This window comes from Heloderma suspectum, chromosome 3 (assembly GCF_057233095.1).
Source record: "Heloderma suspectum isolate Gila_16-S chromosome 3, 16-S_ref, whole genome shotgun sequence".
NCBI lineage: Eukaryota > Metazoa > Chordata > Lepidosauria > Squamata > Helodermatidae > Heloderma > Heloderma suspectum.
Genome location: NC_139460.1, coordinates 253,166,356 through 253,191,439, shown reverse-complemented (window position 1 = coordinate 253,191,439; position 25,084 = coordinate 253,166,356). Strand labels below are relative to the sequence as shown.

Sequence of the window (25,084 nt, the reverse complement as noted above, 5' to 3'; positions counted from 1 at the left end):
AACCAAACAGGGAGCCTGACGAGGCTGTCAGTTCATTCTCAACAGTATACCTACAGACAGGAGTGGGATCTTGCTCACCTGTGTAGTTCAGGCCCAGTGCCATCAGGGGTTTGCAAGGCCGTGGCAGTCGATCCACCCACACGGCATCGATCAGATTGTTTTTGACTGGCACAAGAGCATGGCCAGCACTTTTCAGAACTTTGGACATCCTCTTCCACTGATCTGAGAAAGACAGAGACAGAACCTTAGGCCAGTGGTGGGCAATTCTCAGGCTTGCGGGATCTACTTTGTTTTTTATTAGAGCCCCAAGATCCACCAAGCAGAGCCAGTCCAAAAGACCTGAACGTAAAGTTAAGGAGTATGTGCAGCACACATATAGACTGTTTTAGGGTGCAATCCTATGCATGTTTAGACAGAAAAGAAGTCCTACAAGTCCCAGCATGTCCCAGCCAGCATGGCAGGCTGAGGAATGCTGGGAGTTGCAGGACCTTTTTCTGTCTAAACATGCATAGGATTGCCCCTTAGTTGTTCAGATGTTTTAATAAATTTGCATGAGCTTTTGTGGGGTACAACCCCACTTCACTGGACGCTATGTGGAACTGGAGAATTAAAGAATTCTGAACTCAGAAATTTTTTTTGAGCACCAGAACTGAACAGAGTTCACAATCCTTCCACACAAAAATCCACTCCCAAGCTTTCTTCATTTCAACAACATAATTTAAGACAGGGCTGGGGGAGTAATTTTGTTCCTGCTGTTTGTAAATAATTGGGAGTCAGAAATCCTAGCCAGTTACCCAGAGATCTACCAGTGGATCCAGATCTACCTGCTGCCCACTCCTGTCTAGGATGCTATTGAGAGCCCCAACCTGCTAGCTATCCCTCTGGGACTCCACAAACTGGGTCCCCGCAGATATTTTGGACTCCGATTCCTATCAGCCCTAGCCAGCACAGCCAATGGTCAGGGATGATGGCCACTGTAGTCCAAAAGGTTGGGAGGAACCTATAAAGGAGGGACTTATAAACAGAACAGATCTGGAAAGGCTGCTATAAATAGAACCAAAAACAAGTAGTCTGAGTAACCAAGTACATGGTATCATCTAAACATACAGGCTGAGAGTAGTAGTCGGTCCTATTGCAGGACAGGTGAGCAATGTATGGCCCTCCAGATGCTGATAGACTACAACTCCCATCAGCCCTAGGCAAAATAGCCAACAGTGAGGGTTGATGGGAGTTGCAGTCCAACAACATGTGGAGGGTCTCAGGTTTCCGCATCAGTTGTGACAATTATAGCTTTCCGTTTAAAAAAAAAACATGTCTGTTTATCGCTCAGTTTTGGAGAAAAAACTAGAGATGAATGGGCAGCTTTTGCCAACAGCTCACAAACCACAATAGGGTTGTAGAGTGGGGAAAGAGTTGTAAAACAGATCATACCAATTAGATTCGGGGAAAACAGATTCCCATGAACTTCCTCTGATTCCATCTGAACAGGCCATGCATGACTGCTGGATTCATTTGCAGATGTAGCTGGCTAAGATAACTGCTTTGTCTCCTTTCTGGTAAGTGCTCATTCCTGTTGACCATGATTTCTAGCCTCTTCCCCACCCCAGCTGCTGAGATACTTTGTGGTGGTGAGTGGTTTTAATGAGACTTTTCCATAGTGGTAAATACACAAGCTAAATAACGGAGGATTTTCTGCCCTTTAACTGTGCCTCCAAAATTTGCTTCGTCCCACCTGCTGGCAGCGCTAGTCACAAGGACTGGGATACACTCAACAGCTCCATCCCCCAATGGCTAAATAAAAGCAAGTCTAAGCAAACTTGGCCAATCTGTATAAGGAAGTTGCATTGCAGAATTATATTTTGAAGCTGTAGAATGTAGGAGTTGTTTTAGTGTCCAATTCTGGATACCCTGGGCTAGATCCAGAGTGACAGCACATTCTAGACAGGTTTACTCAAAAGAAAGCCCTGCTGAGTACAATGGGGAGTACGCCTACGTAACTGTCTATAGGATTGCAGCCTAAGTTAGTTCAACTTGGGTCCCACAGAAATCAATGGGAGAAGTTAGTAATTACTTCAGTCCCACTGATTTCAATGGCAACAAAGCTCAACTCACTTGGTCTGGATCCCACCCCCGGTACTGCTCCAACAGGCTGAATGGCGGTGCAATGCCGGTCAGAAGAAACTAAGCCAGCCTGGTGCTCTCCAGATGTTTTAGACTACAACTCCCATCATCCCAGATCATTGGCCATGCTGGCTGGGGCTGACAGGAGTTGTGGTCCAAAACATCTGGAGGCAATCAGGTTGGGGAAGTCCAGTCTAACTGTTCACACAAAGAAGGAAGCAGAGAAACAAACTAACCTGCTGGAATGATAAATGGATCTACTCCAACTCTGGAACCCTCAGGGAGTACACTCACAAGCCAGTCCTCCTGCGTGGGAGTGTCCTTTAGACCTGAAGGAAAGCAAATATAAGAGAGATGGCAAAGATTAAAGAAAGGGACAGAAGAATGGAGACATTGATAGGAAAGTGAATTAGACAGGACAGGTATCAGTTACAGTATCAACACAGAGTGCAGGGAACATGTTGTTGTTCAGTCGTTCAGTCATGCCCAACTCTTCGTGACCCCATGGACCATAGCACGCCAGGCCTTCCTGTCCTCCGCTTTCTCCCAGAGTGTGCTCAAGTTCATATTCATTGCATCGGTGATGCTATCTAGCCACCTCATCCTCTGCCGTCCCCTTCTCCTTTTGCCTTCAATCTTTCCCAGCATCAAGGTTTTTTCCAGGGAGTTTTCTCTTCGCATTAGGTGGCCAAAATATTTGAGCTTCAGCTTCAGGATCTGTCCTTCCAATGAGTACTCAGGGTTGATTTCCTTTAGGATGGACTGATTTGACCTAATTGCAGTCCAGGGGACTCGTAAGAGTCTTCTCCAGCACCACAATTCGAAAGCATCAATTCTTCAGCGCTCAGCCTTCCTTATAGTCCAGCTCTCACAGCCATATGTTGCTACTGGGAAAACCATAGCTTTGATTATACGAACCTTTGTCGGCAAGGTGATGTCTCTGCTTCTTACTATGCTGTCTAGGTTGGCCATAGCTTTCCTCCCAAGGAGCAAGCGTCTTTTAATTTCATGGCTACAGTCACCATCTGCTGTGATCTTGCAGCCCAAAAAAATAAAATCTGTCACTGCTTCCATTTCTTCCCCTTCTATATGCCAGGAAGTGATGGGGCCAGATGCCATGATCTTCGTTTTTTTAATGTTGACCAAACCAGCTTTTGCACTCTCCTCTTTCACCCTCAACAAGAGGCTCTTTAGATCCTCTTCACTTTCTGCCATTAGGGTGGTATCGTCTGCGTATCTGAGGTTGTTGATAATTCTCCCGGCAATCTTAATTCCGACCTGTGATTCATCCAACCCAGAGTTTCTCATGATGTACTCTGCATATAAATTAAATAAGCAGGGCGACAATATACAGCCTTGTCATACTCCTTTCCCAATTTTGAACCAATCGGTTGTTCCATGTCCGGTTCTTACTGTTGCTTCTTGACCCTCGTACAGGTTTCTCAGGAGACAGGTAAGGTGGTCTGGTACTCCCATCTCTTTCAGAATTTGCCACAGTTTGTTGTGATCCACACAATCAAAGGCTTTAGCGTAGTCAATGAAGCAGAAATAGACGTTTTTCTGGAATTCTCGTGCTTTCTCCATGATCCAGCGAATGTTGGCAATTTGATCTCTAGTTCCTCTGCCTCTTTGAAACGCTGAAACTCAAAGCTAGCCTGCAGTGCCAGGACTGGAATATGGTCCTATTTGGGGAGGGGGGAACCAACCATACAGAAAACCCTCAGAAGAGATGTTCTAAAACCATGACTCCACATTGACTCACCCTTTCAATATCACAGAAAGCCTCCAAGGGCGCAATCCTATGCATGTTTAGACAGAAAAAAGTCCTACAACTCCTGGCATTCCCCAGCCAGCTGCTCCCATTGCTACAAAACCAAATGCCACTGGCAGTCTCCTTCTCTCACTCCTGAAAACGAAACAGATTTTCAGCAAAACTGAATGTCTCTCATCTTGGTACGGTGCCACTCCAAATAGCCCTGTCTACATCCTACTATTTTGTATGGGAAACGAGTGCATGAGCCACCCATTTCTGAACATATAAACCTGCCACATACAGAGTCAGGCCACTGGGCTTGATGGACCAATATTACCTAGTCTTGACTAGCAGTGACTCCTCACGTTCTCAGATCTTTGCCAGCTTTACTCACCAACATTCTTGAACCTAGCTTCCATATACAAAGCACATGCTCCACTGCTGAATACACTGCTGTATACAAAGCACATGACTACTACTATCCTCAAGAGCAAAGCATCTAGGAATCAGGCGATTAGAGCATGTCCCCTGCCTTGCTGGCCTCCACCAACTCCAGAACAACTGAAAATGGAGAAGGGGTGGTCAAGTGAGCTCTTGTCATGGCTCAGATGCCTCTCCTCCTAGCTCCCTTCCCGCATTGGCCATTCCACTTTTGCAGAATGAGAGCAAGCGACCATGAGATGAGCTAAGTAACAACCTGCATATTGCAACTTCAAATGGTAGCAGCAAGCTGAGGAACCTACAGTGCTAGAGGAAGTGGTGGTGAGTCAAGGAAGCTAATTGTTAGGTGAATCCAATTCATGGAAGTGAATAGGGGATCCTACATTCTAGATAGGCATCCTGCTGCCTCCAGTAGCCCAAAACATCTGACTCAGAATAAGCTGAAAACAATAGCACTAATTTCAGCATTTGATGCCTCCACCACTCCCACTTTCAGATCTTCAACCTTTCCCTACATACCCCCTCTGATATAAATGGAAATTTCTGCAACTAGAATGATACCAAATATATATATTTAAAGTTTTCCTAATTTTCAGTTATCCAATCTGGTCTTCCCACATACATGACACAGCTCTCTTTAGGGTGGCTTTTGGAATGTTGGGTGCAGAGTTCACAGGACCTCAGCTCCACCCTGAGGTCAGTCTGGAACTCCTCAGACCTAACTCTACACAAAAGAGCCTTTCCTTTTGAAAAGGTCATTACAGCAGGAAGTCACAAAACTTCCACAACACCTTTACGGGGTGGCCGTCAATCATCAGTCAGGCTGCATTCAAGTGAAGACCACTAGATACTTCTGCAGGGATCATACAGGAAGGTGTGACTTACACTTGTACTATTCTCCAAAGTTTTAAGAAAAATGTGTATATAATGCTATGATTTTCCACATAAGGATCACATTCAGTGAAGTGTACATACTAGTGTAAGGTTATTCTTTGCTTTGCTCCCTACCAGCAAATAATTGCACTCTCTATGGTGGACAAAGGCATGCTGAGAAGGTAAAACAGCAGGCTCTATCCTGCAGCATTCTCAAATCTTACAGAATAGCATTCAATGACCGGTGCAGATCCTCTTTAAAAAGTAACATCCTCCATTTTACAACAGGAATATGAGCAGGCCAATGTATAAAGAAGCACAACTGCTCAACTAAAGTAACTGTACAGCTGAAGGGAACTAAAGATCTACTAGTCTGGAGTCACACGTACCCATCTTCATGAGTGTCCAGTTGGTATCCATTTGTTGGGCAGCCTGGAGAAAATAGCGTCCATCTGTCCACATAGCTGCATCTTGCTCAGTTACAATGGCAGTTCCTGAAAGGCAGCATCAAAGACAGACAAGGTAATGGCCCTATTCACAAATGGTCAGTGTTGTCACTGGAAGAAATACAAGGGGGGGAAAGGGTTAAGCAGATGGGAATTTGTTTGCTTTAATCATCTCAGGCCCAGGCCAAACCTCCCCTTGAAAAGGCCTGAGCAGGAGTAAACTACCTCTGTTTGCCCCCTAAGCCATTCACCACCTGTTCCCCTGTGAAGGGGAACAGTTCTCATCAACTGTAGTACCTACAGTTGCTTTTGCTTCCTCTTCTCCATTTCAAACTGCTCCTTGCCCTTTAAACCATCTGTACCATCTGTATACATTTGGAAGATTCCTATTATCTAACGCAGGAGTGGGCAACTTGTGGCCCTCCAGATGTTTTGGCCTAATACTCCCATCAGCCCTAGCCACAATAGCCAAGGGTGAAAGGTGAGGGGAGCTTTAGGCCAAAACATCTGGAGAGTCACAAGTTGCCCACCCCTGCTCCAACATGTTACCAAAAGCTCAACATCCTTCAGCTGGCCTGATCTCGGTGCCCAGCTAACCATCCTGAACCATGTTAAGCATCACGTAGGCCAGCCTTCCCCAACCTGGTGCCAGCATGGAATTATGGGAGTTGCAGTCCAACACATCTGGTGGACACAAGGTTGGGGAAGTCTGGCCTACATCATGCCTCCATTTCCAGAGGATGTCACTCAGGGTAACACAGACCCAGTTCACACATCACAACAACAAACGTTGGGCAACTATCTGGTTAATTCTGGGTTGTTTACTCCCTAAACAACCCAGAGTTCCTGGGATCAGACGTGGGTGCTCCTCAGTTGTTGGTTGAGAGCGGAAGTGATGAACGCGCACAAGGCAGCGCACTTGCTTGCTGCCACTCAGCCCCAATAATTCCTGGGTTAAACAACCCAGAAATCGTCACAACGTGTGAACTGGGTCATGACCTGTCTTCCTGGCCCATTCCCTAACAAGGAACACAGCAGCTTTCGCAACATTCTCATGCTGTTAATGCATCAAATGTTACAATAGGTTTTAGTGCAAGCAAGAGATAGAGGTGCCAACCAAACCTCTTTCACCCCTGCATGATAACATTTGTCACTAGGTTAAATGGTCTTATTTCTCTCATCCAAAAAATTAAACTGCAAATATTGTTGTTTAAAAACTTCTACCATGTGTCTATCCTGCATTTAGTTTAATTACTGAAATAATTTCTTTAACTTAGTTTCTTAATAATGGATACTTGAAAAGAAAAGCAAACGTATAAGAGCCTACGTGTCCGTCGCAGCAGTCACAGTATATTATACACAGGCTAGGAAGCAAAGGACCTGATCAAAAGGATCCAGGCAGTCACGGAAGATCAAAACAGAACAAGAGGCAACAGCAGGATCCCTCAGCAAAACAAGGACAAATGCCATTTTGGGACATCATGGCAGGCACATATGATTAAGGCATGGGGACTAACAGCAGGACTTGGCTCCTTGTGCTTAGGCCACCCCAGGGGATTGCTTTCACACCGCTTGGGTGCTTACACCTGGAGCAGGCTGCTTGCGCGAACCCTCATTTTACAGTAAGAGGCGAACAGGGCTCCGTAGAATAGGTAACTTGACATGCTCATGTTGCTTGTTAAACAGTGGGACAGCTTGAAATTAAATCTAGATCTCATGGCTGCTTTTCAGGGTTTGAAGCCATAGGACTTGCTGCCAAATAGAACATGTTGTCTCCATGCAAGATAAGGGTTTCCACTGCGCGCACACACCCATTAATGGAGTTTCAATGCCCAGCCATTTCAGCTGCAAAAAAATATTTTTTAAGAAGACTGAACTTGGCTAAACCTGCATTGTTTAATGCTAATCCCCAATCTGCCAGACAACGAGCAATCTGTTTTGACTGGCCTCACAGAGAGGAAAAAGGAAAGGGAGCTGTGATCACTGTACGAAATGGTTAACAGGATTTTTACTTTATTGGAGGGTCATCTGGGAGTTGACAAAAGCTCCTTACTCCATTGGTATTACATCACCATTCCAGCTGGTGTAGCTGCTGAATAGGGAAGGGACAATTCAGACCTTTCTCTTTCTACCCAGCATGCAAATTGCAAAGCAAAACAGTTTTCCAGAAGTGACCTAACACACTCTCTCTCTCTCTCTTTCTCTCTCTCTCTCTCACGCACACGCACACACAGAGCAGCAAAATTCATTCAAAATGTTGCTATGGGCCTACGGGCAGAGCAGGTATTATGAAGTAACCCAAGTCTGCACTAAATGTGGCTGAGCCATTTATTTATGCTACCTGGAGGGCACAGGCTTCACTCCAATAAAAGGGTACCGTCAGCAGCAGTCAGGTTGTTTAGACTGGTAATTCCCCTCCGCAGTATATTACAGCATGAGGAAGCAGGTTTTTGGTTGGCATCTGTCCCTGAATATATATATATATATATATATATATATATATATATATTTATTTATTTATTTTAAAGGGGACCAAATACCACAGAGGCCAAGCGGAAACTAAGTCTAATGATGCATTCCTATACACATTTACCTGGGAGTAACTCCCACTGACGTTTATGGGGTTTACTTCAGGGGTGGGCAACTTGTGGCTCTCCAGATGTTTGACCTACAGATCCCATCAGCCCTAGCCAGCATAGCCAATCCTGAAGGATGATAGGAGTTGTAGGCCGAAACATCTGGAAAGCACTAGGCTGGGTAAGGCTGGTGAAGAGCATTTTATCTGGAGAGCATGGAAACATTTGATCTCCCACCTGCAGATTGAAATGGTACCAAACCAGAAAAAGGTACACAGCACATGGGGTTCCTGCTCATCTAGTGGTGTTTTTGTGAGCAATGCTCTACAAACTTCTACCTATGCAGAGATAATCTCCGTGCAGCAAGTAACAAATAGTTCGTTAAAACAGGCATATCCAGACCTGATGTAAAACAAAGCAAAGCTGTAGAGCAATCCAGCAAGTCTCCATAGCTGTAGTAGTTCACATTAGGGGCCCTGAGGAGGGCCTGGCATTCAAAGCTTAGGTAGCGTCAAATGCGATGGATCAAGCACAGTTCCGGAAACATACCTGCTGAGCCATCAAACCCACAGATGAACTCCCTTCGGCAGTCACAAGGTGCGATGTACTCACTCTGGGGAAGAAAGGATTTTAAAAAGTGAGTCTAATGATGAACAACAGCAAAAAGGCACCAAAAGCATTGCGTAACTCATACCGAGATTAGCTTTGATCTTCTACTCGGCAGGACTGGGGGGGAAATATACTTTAAAATCTTGACATGTTCTTCACCAGAAGTCCTTAATATCATTAAGAATGCAGTTCTAAGGCATTCTAAGGCATTTAAAGCCCTATGATTATTCTTCATTTGTTTATTTCAGATCTACCGCACTTTTTCCTCCAACATTCTCCCAAGTGCTGATGTTTACTATACTCGTAGTCAATACCAAACAGGCCAGGCCTTTGATGTGGCAACATGGGCGGAAGAAAGTCCTTTCTTCTTCAGTATCTTCTGATCATTGAAGCTGTAATTGTGGTGTTTTCCATCTGTAAACTCTGAGTGGTTTACAGACATCCTCTAACTGGGATTTACAAGTAGTGCTTGAAAACATCCATCCCCTGAAAGCTTCCCATTAAGAATTTCAGCCACTATTAATGAGCTGTTCCAGCCTTTTCTATAAACGCTAGGTGAGACCTAGAAACCTTCATTGTGCAAGTCAAAATGTAATTTGCTAGGGCAAAATCTATCTTTAAAAAAAGTAGCAGCAGCTTTACTGCTGTGTTCACAGGGAAACACTTGGTAACACAGATCCCGTGCAGACATGATACTGGCTCCATGCAAACCATAGTTTCCAAACAGTGGACAGCCTTGGAACTGCATGTGTCCTTTCTACTCTCAGGCATGAATTCATTCCTCCCTTCCACTGTTAGCCATAACCAAACCAGCTTACAAACTAGCTTCAAACCCTGGTTAAGATGGAAGCTCTGGTTATCATCAACCATGGTTCACATTGGTGCAGATTTAATTTTCAATGCACAAGGCAGAACTAGATCATCAGCTCCCTTCTAGTCTCATAAAGAAGTTATGAGATGATAGATGATAGGTAGGTAGATAGATAGCTTTGCCTCAGAATGAGTGCTACCATAAAAATTCTAAATCAAAAGTGTTAAAATCTCCGTTGGAAGAAAATCAGATAGATTATTCATCCCTTTTATTTATTAACTTCATTATTGCATTTTTATCTCACTTTTCTTCCAAGGACTTCAGAGTGATCTACATCATCAGTCCACTCTTTTATCCTTACGATAATTCTGTGAGGTGGATTAGGCAAGAGATAGTGACTAGTCCAAGGTCTCCCAGTGAGCTTCACAGCCAAAGTGAGGATTTGAACTAGGTGTCCCTAGTCAAAATCTGACACCATATATCCACTACACCACACTGGCTCTAACAAAAGCCTGCACTGGTATGACAAGGATCATGGCTTAAACCTTGTAAATATGGGACAAGGGTTTGCTGAAGTCATGTTATGTAGTAAACCTAGTGGATACATAACAAGCACGTTTTACGTCCATTCAGCTCTCTGCACAGAAATAACTTGATAAACTTGCCCAGCAGGAAAAGGATAAGGTAAGGTGTTTGCATTACTGCATTCCCCCAAAGACACACAAAGCAATAAAGAATCTTGCAGGTCATATTCCAGAATTCATAGGAACATTTTAGAAGTCTAGCAAGTGGAACCAGAGATACAGAGAAGCAGCCTCAGGCAGGAAAAGAGGAACCTGTATCAGCTGCAAAAGAAAAAAAAAAACCTCTCAACTGAGGAGCAACTGAGAGTGGAGGAAGTGAGTATGAATGCTTGTGCCGGCAAATGATATCACTCTTGTTCTTTGCATACAACCCTTTGCATGGGCAGAGATGCTATGAAAAACCAGCTTTTTCTACCCTGACAAGTGACAGGGTGGAGTGCAAGCGAGTAGACAGGAAAGAATCAATGCCCCATTGAAGGCCAATTCACTTAATGTACATTTGGGAAACTTTCTTTCCCCATACATGGTGCCTTTTATGGTCACCAGAAGAAACCAGAAGACAATGTGGTCATCTAAGCTCTCCATCATGGGCAGTCATGGCTTAACCTTCTAATTTAGAATGTTCCTAATTGAACATTCTACCATAAGCAAAACCTTTTTTAAGCATCTGCAGTTGTGTGTTAAAACAGAAGCTGGGATGTAGTAGAAAGTGCGTACTAATTGTTTCACCAACTGTTTTGTAGCCATGGTTGCAATAAAAGAACAGATGAAAAATTAAAAAACTGAAGTGGCTGTGTGGCTCTCAGGACACGACACAGGGCTGTGGTGGCAACTTTATTCACGTACACTTAGTATTTGCTTATTCGGCTATTGGGCAGTACAGAAATGCTGTAAATAAATAAAACAAAATATTCCGTTTCTTCCCATTCCTGTTCCCAGTTCTCAATTTCCAATTCCCTTTTTGTCTTACATGTCTATATCCCTTCCACTACCCAATCTAACATTCCAATGAAAAGCGTCATCATGTATCTACTTGACTTGCTTCTCATCCATTCAGTGCCCCCACCCAAAGCATAGGAAGCTGTCATCTAGACATGCCTGTTTGTATAAAGCAGGGTTGCAGAACTGCAGGCCTAGGGACTAAGGCCAGCCCTCTTGGGGCCCAGATCGAGCCCTCTGGGATTCCCCGAATGGCCACACCCCCTTTCCCTGGCCCCATCCCCTTTCCCTCAGCCACCAATCATTTGGTAGTCTCCTAGCTTTTCTGTGGTTTTCCCCCATTCTAAAAGCTTGAAATGTCTCTCCTAAGGCTTAGTTACTGGCAGTAAGGGCTTTAGGGTGCAATCCTATGCATGCTTAGCCAGAAAAAAAGTCCTACAACTCCCAGCATCCCCCAGCCACCATTGCTGGCTGCTGAATGCTGGGAGATGTAGGATTTTTTTCTGTCTAAACATGCATAGGATTGCACATTCAAGCTAAAATATGCTGGGATTTGGGGATTTTGACCCCACCCACCACTGGAATGCACCCCCCCCCCAGCTTCCTCAAAATGCAGTTTGGCCCTCAGGCTGAAAGAGGTTCAACATCCCTGACATAAAACCATTCTTGGTTATAATTTGCTGTTTTGGCTTCCTTTCATATTCGATAAATGAAACACTCCTGGCTGGAAAGCCTTAAGCTTTAGCTCTTTTGAAAGGGGCATTCCATTAGCAGAAAGCAGTTCTACCAAATCCCATACCTGATGTGCATCTCCTGAGGGCACAATGTAGGCCTGAATAGGCTCTGGAACATATTTGGTGTTTTTCATTGCCTGCCGAAGCTGACGAAGCAGCTCTGCAGTCATCTTTGGAGCCATATTCCTATCCAACATAAATAAAGATTAAAAGTCTTAGTTACAATTCTGCAGATTTTGTACCCAAATATTTCAAATTCCAGAAAGAAATCCCACAGTCTACGACCAGAATCAGCAAATGAAATTGCTTGAGTAATAGGAACACAGGAAGCTGTCTTATACCAAGTCTGACCACTGGCCCATCTAGCCCAGTATTGCCAACACTGACTAGCAGCGGCTCTCCAGGGTCTTAGGCAGGATTCTTTCCTCACCCTACCTGGAGAAGCCGGGGATCGAACTTGGGACCTTCAGCATGCTTGAGCCATCTCTCTCACTATTCCTCATCCTACAGGAGGACCTTAATACGGGGCATCTTGGTTCCCATCGGCTTTCTGCTGGCTCTGCACTGGCTTCCATGACAAGCGCTTACAGCCCTTGCATTTCTAATTTTGAATTGTTCAGCAGGGGATGGCTCATGGATAGCAGATTGGAGGAAGTACTGTGTAAGGGAAGCACTGGGAGATAAAGAGCAACAGATGCTTCGAGGCATGAGGGAAGGAGGGCAAGGATACAGAACAGGAAGGAAGCCATTCACAAGCTGCTGCTTGTGCTTTCAGTCATGGAGAATGTTCCTGGAGCCAGTCACTGCTTCCTATCTTCTACCTTATTGCAGCTTCTTGCCAGGAACAGCCAGTATGTCTTCCCCCAACTTTTCAATGACTGTTTCCGTCCCAAAAAGAAAACATGTTCATTTTGAAGTATGGATCTGGCAAGCCCAGCCTTGCCACATTCCATATCCCCTTCCCAGAATCTAGGAAATGTGGTGTAGAGTGTTGGACAAGACCTGGAAATGCCCAAGTTCAAATCCCCATTCAGCCACGAAGGTCACTGGGTAACCTTGAGCTAGTTGCCATTTCTCAGGCTAACCTACCTCGCAAGGCTGCTGTAAGGAAAAAATGAAACATGGGGACAAACTTATTTATGTGGTCTTGAGCTCCTTGGAGGAAAAGCAGGATATAAAAAAATAAGTAAATACCTCACTTGTTTTATTTATTTTAACACTTCAGAGGTGGACAATTCAGAGGCCAAAACATATGAAAGACCGCAAGCTGCCCAGCCCTGTTTTAACAGAAAGCAGAAGACACCACTGCTGAGGAAAAAAACTCAATATGATTTTTTAAGCATAACTATTAGTAAAGAAAACAAACAGACCTCAAAACAATGCAATTCTGCTTTTCACCACATGTAGATGTGCACTAAGTTGAAGCATAAGTCAGAGCCTGCCAAATGGTTCCAGATTCACCCTTTCTACTTAAGAGGTTATGTTCCTCTAATGTTGTTCCTATCTTCAAAAAGGGTAAAAAGGAGGAACCTGAAACCTACAGACCAGTCAGTCTGACATAAATCCCTGGGAAAATTCTGGAGCAGATTAGAAAGCAATCCATCTGTAAGCACCTTGAATACAATGCAGTGCTTTCAACATGGATTTGTCAAGAACAAATCCTGCCAGATGAATCTGATCTCATTTTTTGATCAGGTAACCTCGCTTGTGGACTGTGGGAATGCTGTGGACATAAAATACCTTGACTTCAGCAAAGCTTTCGACAAAGTGCCCCATGATATCCTGATTAGAAAACAAGCTAAAAGTGGGCTAGATGAAACTACGATCCGGTGCATCCACAGTTGGCTACAGAATCGGACTCAAAGAGTGCTTATCAATGGGATCTTCTCAAACTGGGGAGAGGTAACGAGCGGGGTACTGCAGGGCTCAGTCCTGGGCCCAGTGCTCTTCAACATTCTTATTGATGACTTGGAGGAGGAGGTGCAGGGAATGCTGATCAAATTTGCAGATGACACAAAATTGGGCAGGATAGTTAATACTTTGGAAGACAGAAACAAAATTCAAAATGATCTTGATGGACTGGAGTGCTGGGCAGAAAACAGAATGACGTTTAATAGGGATAAATCCCAAGTTCTGCACCTAGGAAAAAGAAATCAAATGCACAGTTACAAGATGGGGGTACGTGGCTCAACAACACTACAAGCGAGAAGAATCTTGGAATTGTTGTAGATCACAAGCTGAATATGAGCCAACAATGTGATGCGGCTGCAAAAAAGGCAAATGCTCTTTTAGGCTGCATTAATAGAAGCATAGCTTCCAAATCCCAGGAAGTACTAGTCCCCCTCTACTCAGCACTGGTTAGACCTCATCTGGAGTACTGTGTCCAGTTCTGGGCACCACACTTTAAGAAGGATGCAGACAAACTGGAGAGGGTTCAGAGGAGGGCAACAAAGATGATCAGGGGACTGGAAACAAAGCCCTATAAGGAGAGACTGAGGGAACTGGGCATGTTTAGCTTTGAGAAAAGAAGACTGAGGGGAGCTATGATAGTGCTCTTCAAGTACTTGAAAGGTTGTCACAGAGAGGAAGGCCAGGATCATTTCTCAATCATCCCAGACTGCAGGACACGGAATAATGGGCTCAAGTTACAGGAAGCCAGATTCCAGCTGAACATCAGGAAAAACTTGCTGACTGTTAGAGCAATATGAGAATGGAACCAATTGCCTAGGGCGGTGGTGGGCTCTCCCACACTGGAGGCATTCAGGATGAGGCTGGACAGCCATCTGCCAGGGATGCTCTGACTTGGATTCCTGCACTGAGCAGGGGGTTGGACTTGATGGTCTTGTAGGCCCCTTCCAGCCCTACTATTCTATGATTCCAGAGGACCTGTGTCATGCAGAAATTAAACCTCTAAAATTGACAAGTTATTCTCATTCTGGTTTAAAACAGGTGAGAGGTTACCAACAGAAGATTTCTGGAATGTAAATATCGGGGGTGGGAGAGAGAAGTAAAAGATACTTTTGGCAATTCAAATGTCACAGATCACAGAAACCCACAGGGGCGCCATCTTATTGAAAGAGATGTTAAGAAATTAACAGTGCAGCCCTACGCATGCCTTCTCAGAATAAGTCCCACTGAGCTCAGTGGGAATTGTTCCCAGGCAGTTTTTAGAACACTCAAGGTGGAGAGAATTTAATGGCACAGGGTTCTGTACAAATTCAAAGTGTGCCCTTAAGCAGTAGTACCCAAACCGTTTGGCTCAAGAACCATAACACTGGAATATGTATGTCTTGTCACTGGGTGCCTCCCCTCTGGAAGGTGCAAACGTCCTCTTTATAGTTGTAATGCATTCTTTATTCTGTAACGCAACTCTAGAAAGCACACACTAAGAGCACAATCCTATGCATGTTTAGACAGAAAAAGTCCTACAACTCCCAGCACTGAAGGAACCCAGGAATGCTGGGAGATGTAGGACTTTTTTCTGTCTAAACATGCATAGGATTGTGCCTGAAGTCCATTATATCACAATTGCAAAGAAACCCTAATTTTATGTCTGGCAATCCTACTTATGCCCTTATTAGTCTTCCAACAAACAGTGTTTTAGCATCCCATTTAGAAATGATAGTCTTAACCTGATCCGCAGAGAAAGAAAAGAAACACAGCTATGCGATGAACATAACCAAGTGTCATTATTCACTTTTCGCACACACAAACCTGAGTCATCTGAAAATTTAAAGTCCAGTTCCTCTAAAGCGGTGCTCTTCAATGTTTTCAAAACCGGGGCCCATCTTTTGCCAAACATGCATTTGGGGATCCATTTCTTAATTTTTTACCATATGTATGTATGGCAGTATGCTCCTGGTGTGACCCACCTTAGGTCAGGCTGTGACCCAGCAGAGGGTCCTGACCCACCAGTTGAAAACAAATGCTCTAAAGTAGCTCTTTGTGGGGCTAATTTGGTTAGTGCTCATAAGGAATGTTTCCACATCTACAACTCAGGATTATAACCAGGAGTCTTTGGCACTAATGTGCATTCCCGAACAACTTCACTCCTTGGAAAACTGATGTCATATTGGACCATTCCAGTATGCAAGTGATGAGCCAGAACATCTGCTCTACACGATCATGCTGACACATAATCAGATCAACCGATGGCCGTACCTGCATGATTAATTTGGCATTCATAAAGGATGGTGCATGTACATTCAGATATGTCGCTCTTCCTAACCTGGTGCCCTCCAGATGTGGACTGCAACTCCCATAATTCCCCTGGCCATGCTGGTGAATTATGGGAGTTGCAGTCCAACACATCTGGAAGGCACCATGTCGGGGAAGAGTGATACATAGCAATTAACATCTGAAAGCCGGAAATGGGGGGGGGGGAGCATGTATAATAAACGAAATCAGATTGCAGTTGGCCCTGAATAAGCTGCCACCAAGTTTTGTTCAGCACGATGCAAGAGCTAGAAGATCATTCTTCTCATTGGGAACATATCATCCGGTCAGAGTAGCCTTATTCCGAAAGGGACAATGTTTCTGGTTGCTGCATTCAGCAAATGCCGTTGTTTACTCCAACAGTGCAATGAGAGAAACTGAGCCAGGGAATTCTATCATCCTCACACTACTTAAAGTGTAAGCCCTGGAATATAAGCACCTAACGTCTTGTGGGTTCCCTTTTGCTGTATTCCTCCAGGGATTCCATCTGAATATTCAGCTATGCATTGATAAGCATGAGGCCAATTGAAGCAACTGCTGCCTGACAGACATTCAATTGCTGATGGACTTGCTGTGTGCCAGTCACCTCCACCCCCTACCATGGCTATGGATCGGCTAATGGGGTAGGAAGTGCCTCTGGCAGGCAAAAACCAATATAAAAAATGGGGTATGCTACCTACTAACCAAACTTCTGCAAGAGAGTAGAACATTGCTAATAAATGTGACCGAAATACAGTTTCAGGGAGAGGTATTTGTCTTCCATTGGCTGGAAAGGAGAATTAGGGTGCAGTCCTATGGATGTTTAGACAGAAAAAAATCCTGTAACTCCCAGCACTCCCCAGTCAGCATGGCAGGCTGGGGAATGCTGGGAGTTGTAGGACTTCTTTCTTCTGAATATCCATAGGGTTGCGCCCTTAAGAATATGCTTAAGAATCATACAGCGATCTAACACAGCAGCCTCTGGAACAAGTTTGTAACATATACATGTATTACAAAGCTGCAGGGGAAAGAGGGTGATGTTTTAACAGTGCACAAATCTGCTCTAACTTTTGTGGATTTTTTTTAAAGCAACTTTGCTTTAATTATTCCATTAAAAATCAAGGGCAAGTGCCACCAGGCTACACATAGCTCTTACCAGCTAATACATCCATTTACAAGACTTCAGAAATGTAATTAATGTTGCAAACTTACCTATGGAGTGGCTCATTTTTAAGAGCCAAACTGAATGTGACATTGGAAGGTCTGTGATCAGAGCTCCTGTGGGGTTTTTCCCAGAGGTACAGGCAGCCACACAGGGGGTGGGAGGAAGAAAAGGATTGTGGCCTCAGCACCAGGAAAGGAGGCTAACCCTTCCCCACCACCACTACCACCACCCACAGCTTTTTCCTACCTATATTTTTCCCAAGGGGCAAAAAGGGTTGGACAAAGCAATTCAGATCAGGAAACGCTCCCTTCCTCCAGCACTGTGACCCCAATGCAATTTTCTTCACCTCCATTTTGCTGTTTCTACTGCAATGTCAAACATCTAGATAGGCCTCAGGTCTACTCATCTTTACAACATCTCTATGAGATAGGCCATTATTGTGCTCTCTTTTGTCTCAAAACATCCTGAAGTAGCCTTTGACAAAACTGGACTGTTACTCTCACTGATCTAAAGCAGTTCCTTATATCATTATTGTGAAGGAAACATTCTACTGTCAAAGAGCCCTTAGTATAAAAGTTTTTTTAAAAACACTCCAACGATGAGAACTAGATACTTCTTTTTTTAAAGATTAGATCCTTGGGCTTCTAACAGGGTTCTAGATGCCTGTGAGTCTCTCCCACTTTTCTGCCCAATGTAACAAAGACTCACAGTTTGTTCCCTACTGCAGCTTCAATCCTAATCATTCTTATAAGAAGTCCCACTGAACTGAGGAAACTTATCTCACAGTAAACACGCTGTGAATAAAGCTGTAGCAGTTTCATTTTTCTCATGGATGGCTAAGTACCATTTTGTAAAAAAAAATTCCAACTTATTCACTCTCATTTCCATTATTATTTCCTTTATATTGTCTGCCCTCCACCTGACTCCTGCCTTGAGAGGACCATACCAGCATGAACTTCAAATTATGTGTCTCCAAGACCTATGGTATGGCACTATTCAACTTCTAGCAAAGGGCTGCCCTTTTTCTTCCTTCCATTTTCCTTGGGTGGTCATTTAGTCCAATTCCACTGTGTTCCCATGGGTGCAGATTACCTCCTGTACTTAAGCAGCACTAATTATAAACAGGCAGTAGGTTTGATACCTCCCCTGCTATCATTTGCCCCTTTGGTATTTAAAGCCAAACAACGCTGAAATTAAATGGATTTTCCCATCAGTGCAAAAGGCAGGCTCTAAAGCACTCCTCTTTGCGTCTCCAAAACCATGAACCATTGCCCCCATTACCTGTCCTGGGTAGTCTTCCGTCCGAATCCCAGATGAGATTTCCCAGCCTTGGATAGCACAGGCACTATTCTGCTCTCCTCTTGCTCTTCATTAACTCGGCAGCGCCTGAAAAAGCAAAGGGCAAAACTTCAAAGGTACAAAGACTTTGGCCACAATAACCTCTCTCTTCCCACAAAGGCTAATTGCAAGTAATGATTGTTGTAGCAATAGGACTGTGCCAATTCGCAATAGCAGAACAAAGAGCAGTATGATCTAGTGGAGACAGGGTGGCCTGGACTAAAATCGCTCCTCCGCCAGGAGGTCCGGGGGCATGTCAAACTCTCTTGGTCTGTCTTTACGTCAGCCCTGTAAGGTACGATAAGCAAGCTACTGCCACATAAGTGCTGCTCCGAATTCATTAAGGAAAGGGTAGAAATATCATACATTTCAGAATGGGTCCAGACCATTTATAGTCACCTCAGACCAGTGGTGGGCAACCCTCAGGCTCTTTCTGCATGGCCCCTGGCATAGACTTTCATGGTGGACTGCCTAGAGACTAGAAAACACACTAGGAAAAAAGAAAAGAAAAACACCTTCAAGGGGGACAAAGTACATTCTATGGGAGCAACACGTGTGTGTGTGTGTGTGTGTGTGTGTGAGAGAGAGAGAGAGAGAGAGAGAGAGAGAGAGAGAGAGAATGAATGCTGTTAGGAGAAAGAGAGGAAGTTCAATTGCTCATTCAGCAGCTGCAGCTCCTGGAAAAAGTACTTACCAGTGGTCCCATGTAGTACTGCCCATGGGAGGAACTCCAAAATTGAGAAATGGTTCATGGGCAGCACTTGCACCCATGCCTCCCACCCCATAGCCACATCTACATGATCACAAAGAACTAACTCCTTTTTTCCTGTGATACGCTATTTCCCTTCTCTCTCATTACATGTTTATCCCATCCTTCTTCCATGGAGCTATGGACACCTTACAAGCTTCACACGACACCACACACACACTTTATCCTCATAGGAAGCTGCCTGAATTAGACCATTGGCCCATCCAGCTCAGTACTGACTACGCTGATTGGCAGTGATTCCCCAGGGTTTCGGACAGGAGCCTTTCTGAGGGCTACAATTGAACTTGGAACCTTTTGCATGCAAAACATGTGCCTGAGTATTGAGCTACAGCTCTTATCCTCGTAACAGCCTTGTGATGTAGGGAAGGCTGAAAGAAAATGGCTGGCAGGACAGAAAGCAGTATTACTAAAGGAGCTTCATAGCTAAATGGAGACTCGAACCTGGATCTCCCCAGTCTCAGTCAAACATTCTAACCCTGAGGTGGGCAACTTGTGGCTCTCCAGATTTTTTAGCCTATAACTCCCATCAGACCTCACTATTGGTTATGCTAGCTAGGGCTGAAGGAAGTTGTAGGCCAAAACATCTGGAGGCCCCCAAGTTGCCCACCCTTGCTCTAACTACTAAACCACAAGAGGTCAATACTAATTTAGCATATTTAATATTTATACCCTGCTTTTCTAATAAAAAAAATCAAAGCAACTTCCAACAAAAACACAAAATACAATAAAACTAAGACAGAAGGATCACATAATCAGTAAAAAAACATAAAAATATACTAGACTAGACTAGCAAAAAATACCACTACAAGCAACACACTAATATTATTAAGGGTGCAATCCTATGCATGTTTAGACAGAGAAAAGGCCTACAGCTCCCAGCATTCCCCAGCCTGCAAGGAGTTGTAGGCCATTTCTCTGTCTAAACATGCATAGGATTGCACCCTAAGTCACTTAAATTATTTACTTACTGCATACTGCCCTCTTGCCAAGCAATTCAAAGTGGTTTGCAAACGTAAAATATTAAAAATAAAAGTTCAAAAGTTGAAACAACAAAATAAAAGAGCACCTTAAAAAGGATAGGAAAGGAAAAAAGGAAAGGGTGCAGAAAAGGGCAATCAAACTGATCAAGGAGCTAAAGCAAGGCCCTTATAAGGAAAGGTTACAAGATTGGGGGGTTTTAGCTTAGGAAAAAGGCAAGTGGACATAAGAGGCATGTATAAAATTATGCATGGTGTGGAGGTGAGTAGGGATATGTTTTTCTCCCTCTTTCATAATATTCAAACTCAGGGTCATCCAATAAAGCTAAATGGCGATTTAGGCCAAACAAAGGAAGTACTCCTTCACACAGCACATAGTTATACTATGGAATTCACTTGGAATTCATGGAGGATACAGTTATCAACTAGTCATGATGGCATTATATTACCTTCCATAACAGAGGCAGCATGCCTCTCAGTACCAAGTTTCTGGGGAACATGAGCAACAGGGTGCTATTGTGGGCTTCCCACAGGCATCTGGTTGGCCACGGAGGGAAAAGAATGCTAGACTTGATAGGCCTTTGATCAGATCCAGTATGGCAGTTATGTTCTCAGACCAATGGGAGCATCTTCAGGAGCTGATGGCATGAGCTCCCTGGCCTTCCCTCAGGGCACCAGAGGTAGAATCCTACATTAGTCCTACACAGAGTAGACCCATTAAAATGAGTGGGACTTAAGTTTCTCACAACTAGCTTAAGTCCCATTCATTTCAATCAGTCTCTCTACTTAGGACTAACATTGGCTTCTATCCTAGGACTTTAAAGTAGTCCCTGGGAAGGGGAATGCGTCATGAATTACGGAGACTATGTAAAATAGCTTCTCTATATACGTATCTCTATGGCTACTATATGAGCAATATAGGAATAAGAGAGGCAGATCACCTTGTCATGACTTTACAGTCCAGTCTTGTGCATGTTTAAAAGGTAAAGATAAAGGTGTCCCCAACCAGTCATGTCCGACTCTAGGGTGCGGTGCTCATCCCCGTTTCTAAGCCGAAGAGCCAGCACTGTCCGAAGACACTTCCGTGGTCACGTGGCCGGCATGACTGAACACCGAGGTGCACGGAACGCTGTTACCTTTCCCGCCAAGGCGGTACCTATTTATCTACTTGCAATTTCTTGCTTTCGAACTGCTAGGTTGGCAGGAGCTGGGACTGAAGACGGGAGCTCACTCCGTCACGCAGCACTCGGGTCTCGAACTGACCTGCCGACCTTCCAGTCTGCAGTTCAGCGTCTTAACCACTAAGCCACCACGGTCCCTTGTGCATGTTTACTCAGAAGTAAATCCCACTATATTCAATATGGCTTACTCCCAGATAGGTAGACACAGGATTTCAACCTGAGGTGTAGAACTGATGGAACAGCTCCTTCCACTGGATAATCAGTCATTTAAAGTTGTGCAGTTTTTCCTGTTTCTCTATTTCACAGTAAAGTACCTGAAGCCCTGAAGTTAAGAAGTACAGGTTCAAATCAAGTCTCTTTCTTGGTGGAAGGGTTTCTTGGGGAGCAATCCTATCCATGTTTAAACAGAAAATGTCTTACAACTACCATAGCTGGCTGGGGGGTGCTGGGAGTTGTAGGACTCTGTTCTGTCTAAACATGCTTATGACTGTGCCCTTAAGGTTTTAAATCAATGTAAGAATAGATTGTGTTCTGTTTGCTTTTCAGCTCCATTCACATCTGGGATCTTTTTCCATAAGTCTAAACTCCTGTATATTTGTTTAAAAGGAACAAAACACATTCATTATCAATAGCCTCGGCACAGAACTATCTTTTTAACATTTTTGATCTGAAGTGTCTATAAACAAAAACATGTTGCTGCTCCAAAGCTCCCGTCATATATTTAAGGACTAATCGCTCATTTTAAAAAAAAATCTTCTCATTTGCTCTACATTACTCAAAGTGGTTTCACCTTCACTAAAAAGACAGTGGTGTTTTCAAAAAGAATCTCATATTTATTCTCAGCACCATCTGAGGCTTCTAAAGTTTTCCCAGAAATGGAAGTAAAACAGCAGAGGAGAGAGTAGGGATGTATGAAAGTCACTTACCTTTTCGCAGCTTGGATTCGTGGTGGGGGGGAGGCGCTCCGTCCCTCCCCCCGGAATCCGCCCTGGGCCGGCTCCGCAGAGCTGCTGGCCAGGGCCATCCGCTGCCAGAGTTCCGGCCACGGATGGGCTGCTGCGGCTGCCATTTGCGTCCTGCAAAACTGCCATGATAGGCTACGTAAGTATTGACGTAGCCTATCATGGCAAGCCAAAAAAACCCAATAGCGTACGCAAATGGCGGCGGCTACGGCGGCCGCCATTTGCGTTCCCTATTTTTAGCCGTTTTAGCCTACGTAAATACTTACGTAGGCTATTACTGCGAAAAAAAGGGGAACGCAAATAACGTAGTGGGCACCATTTGCGTTCCTTTTTTCCCCTGCGTTTTAGCCTACGTAAATATTTACGTAGGCTATTACGGCGGAAAAAAAGGAACGCAAATAGCCCCCACTGCGCTATTTGCATTCCCCTTTTTTTCGCCGTAATAGCCAACGTATTTACGTAGGCTAAAACGGCTAAAAATAGGGAACGCAAATGGCGGCCGCTGCAGCCGCCGCCATTTGCGTACGCTGTTGGGTTTTTTTGGCTTGCCATGATAGGCTATGTAAATACTTACGTAGCCTATCACGGCCTCAGCAAAGACGCAAAAGGCATCCCTGCGTTAGCCGTGATAGGCTATGTAAGTATTTACGTAGCCTATCACAGCTATGATGAAGAAGCGGTCAGCGTGGACGGCAGCAGGTAAGTGCTCCATTTTGTGCGCCTTTTGTGGGTTGGGGGGCCGGGGGCTTCGTTCTGCCACGGATTTCGGGGGGCCAAATGCACTGGCATTCGGCCTCACCGAGATCCGTGGCGGAATTCTCTGACATCCCTAGGAGAGAGCAATGGTTCCGGAAACCCCCTCCTATACAGACAATGTTCAATCCATATCTGTTTAAAGCTAGAGTCCTATGCAAATGCAGTAGGGCAAAAGCCCAACTAAACCTAGCGAGATTTACTTCTGTATGAACACACACAATGCACACCACATGGGGCTCTGAATACACACCTACGCCAGACTCTCTTAAGAGAGGAAACTTAAAGCTCTGCCATTTCTTTGCAAACTCGGGGAGCTGCAACGGTTTTTATTTTATTCATTTTTTAGATTCCTGGATATTATTAACTAACTAGCCTGGATCCGTCAGGCCGGCCACTCTGAGTGTGCTTGATTTTAGTTATCCCTACACCACACCCGGCTACCATTGTCTAGTGAGCACCCCGAAACCCACCCCACGTGGTGCTTCCTCCCCCTCCCCGGCAACCCGAGGCCGCCCAGCGCGCCCCTCTCCGCGGGCGCGCCGCGCCGCGCCGCTTGTGCGAGCAGCCTCCCCGCGCTCGAACCCCTTGGGCGCCTCACCTGACGCTTCCCTGCCCGCGCGCACCTCAGCGCTTCCGGGAGGCTGCCATGCACAGCTGACGCCTCAGCCCCCGTGAGCCACCGAGAGCGGAAAGGGGGCGGGGCCTGCTCGAAGCGAAGAGCTCGCGAAAGGCTCCGCCGCCGAGTGACGTCACGGCGGCTCCCATTCGTGCGCCCCGCAGAGGCGGGCTGGGATTCGTCTCGGGCGCCTCGCGGCTGCGGTGGCGGAGGCAGCTGCGAAGCCTGGACCCTGCGCAGTGTCCGCCTGCTGCGCTGTGCCGGTGCTTTGCCTGTTCCTTCAAGCGCTCTGGTTACGTTCTTAGCAGGTTATATATCCAAGACAGATGAAGAAGGGAGAAAGAGGGGGGCGAGGGGAGGCGAGATTGGGTAAAATCCAGCCTCAGTGCTACTCAGAGTAGAACCGCTGAAATGAATTTTACTTAACGTTAGTCATGCCTAACGTAAGACCCATTCATTTCAACGTAGAGTAGACCCACTGAAATGAATTTGACTTAAGTTAGTGATGGCTAACTTAAGGCCCATTCATTTCAATGGGTCTACACTAAGTAGGGCTTGCGTTAGATTTTACCCATTCAGCCTATATATAAAATGCAGAATTGAACTTTTTACAGGCCACAGCAGCTTTCCCCAACCTGGTGCCTTCCTGATGTGTTGGACTAGGCATGTGGAGTTGGAATGATGGGTGTTGCAGTCCACATCCGGAGGGCACCAGGTTGGGGAAGGCTCACGAGCCTCCTGTTTCTTTAAAGATGATTGTGTGACGGGTAGAGATTTAAATGGGAAGCTTTTTCCATCACTGACTGCATGTTGCCCCCAACTGAATAGATAAAACAGCATATTGGGAACAGCATAAAAGTCAAATATTTAAGGCCGGAAAGAATAAAAAATATCTCTACCTGCTGCTGAAAAATCATAGAGGCACTTAAATGATTAAGGAGTGTGGCTTTCAGAGACAAAGCACCACCATTGAAAAGGCCCTGCTCCTGGTTCCCACCAACCAAACCTCAGGAGGTAGGGTCACTCAGAGCAGAGCCTCCAAGGAGTGGCCCAGTTTACATGACACAAGGGTGGTTAATAAACCACGCTGTGAGTAGTTTATCATGACATCTGAATTCGGCAAGGGTGGTGACTAGAGTGGTTAACAAACCACCCCAGCCACCCACCCATGCCAGATTTGGATGGCATGGCAAGCTGCCCCTGGAGAAGATAATTAGGTAAATCAGGCAGCATGCCTGT

At 45.0% G+C, this 25,084-nt stretch overlaps 1 protein-coding gene across 22 annotated transcripts in view; it reads right to left on the bottom strand.

Annotated features, from left to right (window-relative positions):
- The window catches only part of XPNPEP1 (X-prolyl aminopeptidase 1), a 50,424-nt gene extending 26,522 nt beyond the window's left edge, over positions 1–23,902 (bottom strand). For 3 of the 22 annotated variants that reach the window (XM_084846350.1, XM_084846354.1, XM_084846351.1), the window contains exons 1-9: positions 23,828–23,902; positions 22,438–22,595; positions 18,528–18,632; positions 17,294–17,359; positions 11,953–12,073; positions 8,760–8,823; positions 5,578–5,682; positions 2,358–2,450; positions 79–222 (exon numbers count right to left, since the gene is read on the bottom strand). In XM_084846350.1, coding sequence (XP_084702476.1) covers positions 79–222; positions 2,358–2,450; positions 5,578–5,682; positions 8,760–8,823; positions 11,953–12,073; positions 17,294–17,359; positions 18,528–18,632; positions 22,438–22,580 — 841 coding nt within the window. In that variant the 5' untranslated portion in view covers positions 22,581–22,595; positions 23,828–23,902. Of the gene's footprint in view, positions 1–78; positions 223–2,357; positions 2,451–5,577; positions 5,683–8,759; positions 8,824–11,952; positions 12,074–13,081; positions 13,165–17,293; positions 17,360–18,527; positions 18,633–18,983; positions 19,075–21,271; positions 21,766–22,437; positions 22,596–23,827 lie in introns of those variants that run through there. The other 19 variants (XM_084846361.1, XM_084846369.1, XM_084846355.1 and 16 more) reach the window with 14 other exon arrangements.
- Between the last annotated feature and the right edge of the window lie 1,182 nt (positions 23,903–25,084).